At 38.4% G+C, this 7,468-nt stretch overlaps 1 protein-coding gene across 1 annotated transcript; it reads left to right on the top strand.

The window, feature by feature from the left end:
• Positions 1 to 707: 707 nt before the first annotated feature.
• On the top strand, positions 708 to 4,649 carry LOC149828922 (transcription factor MYB46-like). Its single transcript, XM_090017173.1, has 2 exons — positions 708 to 985; positions 3,983 to 4,649. The coding sequence occupies exons 1-2, from the start codon at positions 708 to 710 to the stop codon at positions 4,647 to 4,649; spliced, it is 945 nt and encodes a 314-aa protein (XP_089873299.1).
• Positions 4,650 to 7,468: the final 2,819 nt, after the last annotated feature.

Here is a 7,468-nt window from a genome sequence, read left to right as displayed (position 1 = left end):
ATGAAAAAATGATGTTTGGAACCTCAAAAATTTACAAAGATTTTGGACTTGATTTTTCCATCTTTATAAAAACCCACCCATGTGTTGGAATCAAATGCATCAAGAACTGATCCCTATAAAATCAAGTACACAGATCACATTTGTATGATTAGAAATTAAAAATAAAATAAAATAAAGCATGAAAGACCTATTTAGCTCGCTGTTTAGCACCAAATGGGTTTAGCACGGATCCACTAATATATATATATATAGAGAGAGAGAGAGAGAGAGTTTCGCAATTATGACATGAAATTGCTTGGATTGTACATCTCTCTTTGTATGTGACGATGATTACCTTGTGAGTGAAGAAAAGATGAAAAAGAAGACAAGAGCTGGAGTCAAAGATAAGAAGACCAACCGTCGCCCTCATCACCTCAGAGTCCCCCTCCAAACCGTTTTAATGCCCACTCGACCGAGCAACCTCCACGATATCGACCTCCCATTTTCTTCCATTTTTCAAGTAAACTAGAACTTGGTGTCTCTCTCACTTATCACTCATCATTCATCTCTCTCTCACGTATAAAACTCCCATACCATCCACAGAAATAGAAGAATACCAGCACCAGTTCTAAAACTCCCATACCATCCATAGAAAGAGAAAAAATCCAGCACCAGTGAGGACATATTGATTGATAGGCCAAATTTAAATTTTTCAATCTAAAATCAGCATGAGAAAACCAGATCCACATTCAAATAGTGGAAGCAGTATTAGCAAGCTGAGGAAGGGTCTGTGGTCGCCGGAGGAGGATGAGAAGCTCATGAACTACATGATGAGGAACGAGCAGGGTTGCTGGAGTGAGGTCGCCAAGAATGCTGGGCTGCAGCGCTGCGGCAAGAGCTGCAGGCTGCGCTGGATCAACTACCTGCGACCTGACCTCAAGCGCGGCGCCTTCTCCCCACAAGAAGAGCACCTCATCATCCACTTACATTCCATCCTCGGCAATAGGTCTCTCTCTCTCTCTCTCTCTCTCTCTCTCTCTCTCTCTCTCTCTCTCTCTCTCTCTCTCTCTCTCTCTCAAACAATTTAGCAAATATGCAACAATATGGTTTTAACATAGCTGTAAAGGTGTTGCTTTGCTCTCTTAGAAATACTTGGATCTAATAATCTAGTTATTCTAATATATAACTCCCCAACATCTCGATAGAAATCTTGCAGCAGTAACCATCTCTCTCTCTCTCTCTCAAATTTACAATTAGTTTAACGATATTGATTATATGGTGACATTGTTTCCTCTCAAAAAATATATATGGTGACATTGTTTTGGAAGATTTCTGGGTTTAGGAATGAAGGTCTATTTATCCACACTTTGCTTAACTTAATGTTTCTTAATATACGATTGCATTTTATTTGATTGGATTGTTTTTTCATCATTTGAGGAGGTCGTTTCTTCTTTTTTTGGATTCGCAAGCTCGGGTTAGGCAGACCCCTACCAGTTACACCATAAACAATGAAGCAATTACATCAGGAGATCATGTCATTGCTAACAAGAAGCTTATGCTTTTTCGTATATAAGAAATTATGGAACAATTACATGCTACCGTGTTTATTTGAATTTGATTGTGGCCAATGTCGGAATCTTATTTATGCAAATTCTAACTTGCCAATAATATTTTACAGAAAAGTGGGGGATCAGTTTAATCTCTTTGGGTTAATGTTAGGAGTGTTCAAATCACATTAATTACCAAACTTCTCTTAAAGTGGAGAACTTTTGAAATTCAGCAAATTTCAGACAAGATCTATATAAAGTAACAGTAGGTAACAATTCGATAAAAGTTGAAGCATCTTTTTCTAATATTAAAGTGACAATAGATTTACATACACATCACAGGTTTCTCCATTCTTAGTTTTGATTGCTTTTTTTTCAACTAATATCTGTTGCATAGTGGTTTATTTTCCATATGAGGAAGGCTTAGATGGTTGTGTTGAGTTCAGAAAATAACATTAAATGATAGGGTCGGTTCTCCTCTAAACGATCTTCTGGAAATGGGGAAAAATTGAAGGCAACTATTGTCACCCTAGGGAGGAGAATTTAATGCGTCTTTTCTCTTTGTTTGCCATTGTTCTATTGGACATTTTAGTGCAAATTGACGTAATCTGAAAGCATAAGAAAGCAGGATAAGAGTAAAGATAATAATAATAATAGCATATAAGAGAGAGCGAGCATTTCTTTTTTGTGATTATTATTCTGAACTTGTGCAAACTGTAAAACTCGAGTATTATTTGGACCATTTAGTCTTTACAAGAACATATATATATATATGTGTGTGTGTGTGTGTGTGTGTGTGTGTGTGTGTGTGAAAATATATGGTGGTTCTGAACTAGGATAACTTACAGTGGTGCACACTCTTGTATGGATCTAACCCCAAATGCTAGATCCAACTGTATAGATGTGTTTAGCAATTAAAGTGTATTTACTATGTCAAAAAGGTTTTATCATGTCTAATACACTACAAATATGAATTCCGATGGTAAAAAATCAATGGCTCACAACTCATGAAGATAAAGGTGGTTTCAAAATGCTATAAAACATCGTGTTGGAGTCAACTTTAACACATGAAAATAATAAATTGAACACGATAAGCATGATTCAAAGGTTAGATACAACTTTTAGAGATTAGATATATGTAGATTAAGTGTGTACCACTATTAGTTATGGTAGTTCAATACCACAACTATATATATATACACAATCGACTTAGCAAATCATTTTCTTTTTTATGTACCCTATAGATATGATTTCCGTGGCCTGTTTTGTGAGGATCGAAATTTGGATTGCCGAATTCCCACATTTTTGTGGGTTTTCCCAACAATTCAAAAATCAAAGGCCATAAAAAGTTAAAAAAAATGTATTCATAAAAACATATTTTCATAAAAAATTGATCCAAGAGTCGATTCCAAACCAATTGACCATGCTGAATATGTCTGCAATGCCATATTGAGTCAAAACAACTTGCGTCATGAGATCCCAACTAGATTCTATATACAAATAATTGTCGCAAATATATCCCCTATGTTCATGCATGTGTGTGTGTTTTATCTTTTAAATCATCTTAAATGGCTTAAAAAAACATTTGTGGAGTTGTTTGTTTAATTGAAATTTACAAATATATTTTATATTGCTTAGTAGAAATTTGCAATCATTAGTTGAAATAGCTTAATTTCTTATTTAGATATGTTTTTAAAGTGATAAAAATCAATGGCTTAGATTGCTATAAAACTTGAGCAGCCCACAAGGGCTCTGCCTTCTTAGCAAGGAGCAACCATGGTTTGTTAATTGATATGGGACAACTCACTTTTGAAACTCATGAGGGGCATCCTTGCTGCAAGGCCAAAGTTTTGTGTACTCCCCAGTGATCAGGGGGGCTCAAGGAGTTTTTCTTGACCTATCCAGAAGGAAAATTTTGATAAAAATTCAGATTTCTCTTAAGTTGTTTTGTTCCAAATTAGATTTTTTAGTAAATAAACACATGCAAAGGTTTCAAGGAAATAAAAAACACCTGCAACTATATTTTTTAAGTGTTTAGAACAGTTTGGAGATAAAACCATTTAGGAGCTACAAATTTAGGCATGTGTGTGTGTGTGTGTGTGTGAAATTGATTAGGTGGCTTGAGATTCCTTTCAATGTGTTGGTTAGGGAGAGGTCAATTAGTATACGATAATTGTGATGTTACATGATTACTTAGTGCCAACTAAATTATTAAGATGGTTGACTATGTTTATCACCTTACTAAAACCAAGAATAACGTATATGCTTAGCTTTCAATGAGTGTGAAATGCTCTTTATCAAAAGAACCATATTATGTAGTGACATGCTAACCGTGCACCTGACATAGAAAGCCTTGCTTTTTCATAGAAAGTGCAAAAAAATAAAATTTAAAAAGCAAAAAGAGATTATTACAGATTTGCTACTGAGGCTCCTAACATTGAGATCTACTGGTGCAGGTGGTCACAGATTGCTGCTCGGATTCCCGGCAGGACTGACAATGAGATCAAGAACTTCTGGAATTCCACCATCAAGAAAAGGCTTAAAAATCAATCATTATCAGCATCATCAACAACAACAACAAAGCCAAGTGCTGGTAGAGATGCTAAAGATGAGATACACATGGGGGGATTCATGTCCACGCATGAACCTGACATGACCATGCACATGGACTCATCATCATCATCATCATCCATGCAATTATCAATGCCATGCTATCGGTTACCATTGCTAGAATCTGGTTATGGCATGAATGAACTAGCAGGTCATCTCCACATGCCCAACAACACCTTAGGGGTTGATTTAGGACCTTTTTTAGGTGTTGAGAATAGTGGTTTTGGGGACCATCTCATCATGGAAGGCATGGGTGGAGACTTCTTTGTGTCAGCCTTAGAAAACATTAGCATGGAGGAAAACAATACTACCACCACCACCATAACCAACATGAACAACAGCTGTACTAACAATTGTGTTGGTGATGAGAACAACTGGGTTGAAGATCAATGGAAGTTGAGGGATTGGGAATTGGAGGATTTGATTGAAGATGCATCAATCTCTTACCCTTTTCTTGATTTCCCACTTGAAAAGTCTTTAGAAACTTTTGGTGGTGCCCACAGTGCAACCTAAAGTTATGGTCCCATCCCCATTTAATATAGGCATAATACTTTTTTTTCATTAATTCCTTGCTACTAGCCTTTTGGAGAATAAATTTTCTTGAAAAAAAAAAGTGAATAAAAAAATTGTTTACATTTTCTACCACCGGTCGCCAGGGTGACCAGCGGGATGGTTGTGAAGATGCTGAAGTGAAGGCACCGGATCAAACCCCAGTGGTGAATGGGTATGTCCGTAGCATTCAGAGGTGGGCCACATAAGGCAGGGCGGTCGTGGACCCCACCCGAGGTTTTCCGGGCAAGGTTCCTTGTCATCAAAAAAAGTATTGTTTACATTTTCTACTCCCAAGTGCTGCTAGTTCCTTGCCTACATAATTTTTAGCATGGAAGAAGAAAAAATTACTCAATTAATCTTTTTTTTTCAGGTATAAAAATATGATGATTTTGTAGGTGTGTATTCTCAAGAAAGGTTTGGTACGTCATTGGAAAAAGGGCATCAAGTTCTTGAATTCTATCTTTTATTTTTTGTGTTTTTATGTGAAGCGTGTATATTTGACAATGTTAAATTGGTGGAACATCACATTAATGCTAATGTTGTTAGATTGGTTTGTACGAAATCAATCATGGGAAGAAAAGAGATTAATGTAGCGAAGAGAGTCAGAAACATCTGCTGAAAAGCGAGACATGAGTAGATACAAGTATTTTTTTCTTCTTCTTTTCCTTCTTCCATGTTGTACTTGGTCTACATGTACATACAATAAAACCATAAAATCTCTCTCTCTCTCTCTCTCACTCTCTCTCTGAGCTCATTGATGTGAAAACCTCTGGTCTCCTTGCCCACCAGGGAGCACGCTAGGGATGTCAATGAATTGAATCAGTTTTTATCTGATATTTAACCAAATTTGACTCCATTTAGTTGCATTTGGTAAGCCAAAACCATATCCCATTATAAGCGGATTTTGTTTTGTTTTTGTTTTTTTTGCTACTGAATCTGACAAATATCCAAATTCGATGGATATCAAAATCATTTTACATGTAACAAAAACAGATCTGATATAAGATTTTCATCATCGGAATTTGAATATGTTTAGCTGACATCCGACTACTTGAATATGGTACTATTGACCACATCCAATCTGCATCCGAACCGTTCACATCCCTAGATCGCTTACAACATCAGCCTTTCAGCAATGAACATGCACCCATGGGCTTCAAAATCATGAGTTCCCTTTAGCTTGGTGACTTTCACAAGTCACCCCTACCACGTATGGTGCCTTGATAAAGATTCAAACGACACAATTCTAAGGTCCATGGAGTACAGTTTCAACTTTCAAACCAACTGCCTGTCTGATTTATCTTATTTTGGTAATATGAAACTGCCTCTCTTTCTTAGGTTTGTAGAGTAGGTGCACAATCTAGATTCAATCCTATATGATTCAGATCAAACTAGGATTCTAATCTACTGTTTGCATTTCTGATGTGAACCGTATTTCATCTTTTTTGCTCCTCTAGAGAAGGTGCAAAACTATTATATGTGCATCACTAAAACTTTCTCGGAGAGAGAGAGAGAGAGACTGGTGGCTCCTAGGGATGGAGACCACCCCATCCAAGGTTAGATTCCCATGGGTGTCACCCCTCTGCGCAAGCCAATTAATGCCTAGCATAGGCTCCGGGGGCAGGGGTCCTAGCCTCGGAGTTTTACGCAGCCGGCACAATGACCGTAGGCATGGCAGGTTGAGCCAATTCAACCAGGTCTTCGTGCCGAGTGCAGTTTCTTCGGGTTATAAAAAAAAAAAAAAATGATTGTATTCCTGCCCTAAAGGGGTTTGTCACAGTGGGATGGCGGTTCGGCATGCGGTTTATGTTAAAATCCCATATCATCTTTTGCGCAAGCCCAAGCTTAGCTCATGGAGTTTTATGATGTTAGGACAAGCCAGCGCGGTCAGGTCTCTGATCCTGAGGGCGGTTTCTTCATGTAAATATAAAAAAGAATGGCTGCATTCCAACCATCTCCCACCTTTCAATAATGGTGTTACGGCGGTGGAGAACCTCCCTTGTACATCTATAAATAAGGGGTATGTGCATGTGTATCGAGTGAGTTGAGTGTTTCATGAGTTATGGGTGTACCAGTGAGAGAATCAGTTGTGTGTGACGAGTGGAGTGAGTACTCACTAAGTGAGTTAGTGTGTGAGGGTGATAGTGTGTGTTGAGTGACCCGAGAGTTGGTGAAATTAAGAATGTGTACGAGTGATTTGTATTGTAGTTTGGTTGAATAATTAATGAAACTTCTTTCGATTGCACTACATGAGCAATTAGAATTGTGCTCGCTCGTGTCCACTCAACTGGGTTCGGTTTGGCCCATCCATGTTCAGCTTGGCTCATCCAAGGTTCGGTTCGGCTACTGCGCATCGTTGCGTCTGCATGCTCACTCGTCACCTCTGGATATTGGTTCGTATTTTGTGGATATTTATTTGGGTCTTAAATATTGGATCTCTATCCAGTCGAAACCCAATCTGGTGGAGGAGCGTGGAAGCCCTGCCTGCCGGATTTTTGCTTCGCCGGATCAACCACTCATCAAGTGGTACTAAAGCTGGGACCAAACTTCAGTGTAACCCACCTTATTTCAGCTGGCGCTATCATGCTTCAATGCAAGTATGCACAACTGTTAACTGCTAATTTATAGCAACTCAAGCCTGCTTTTTATAAAATAAGTTGGGGGTGAACTGCCCCCGAACCCCAGACTATCACACCATTTTTTTTTTTGCTACACCCCTGTTCGCCCCCCCCCCCCCCTCCTAGCTACGCCCCTGGCTTGAAGATATTCAGCTCAATAGT

The sequence above is a fragment of the Nuphar pumila genome, chromosome 9, assembly GCF_984573655.1.
Source record: "Nuphar pumila chromosome 9, dmNupPumi1.hap1.1, whole genome shotgun sequence".
Classification (NCBI taxonomy): domain Eukaryota; kingdom Viridiplantae; phylum Streptophyta; class Magnoliopsida; order Nymphaeales; family Nymphaeaceae; genus Nuphar; species Nuphar pumila.
The sequence above is the reverse complement of the archived record's forward strand: the minus strand, read 5'-3'. Positions and strand labels throughout refer to the sequence as shown.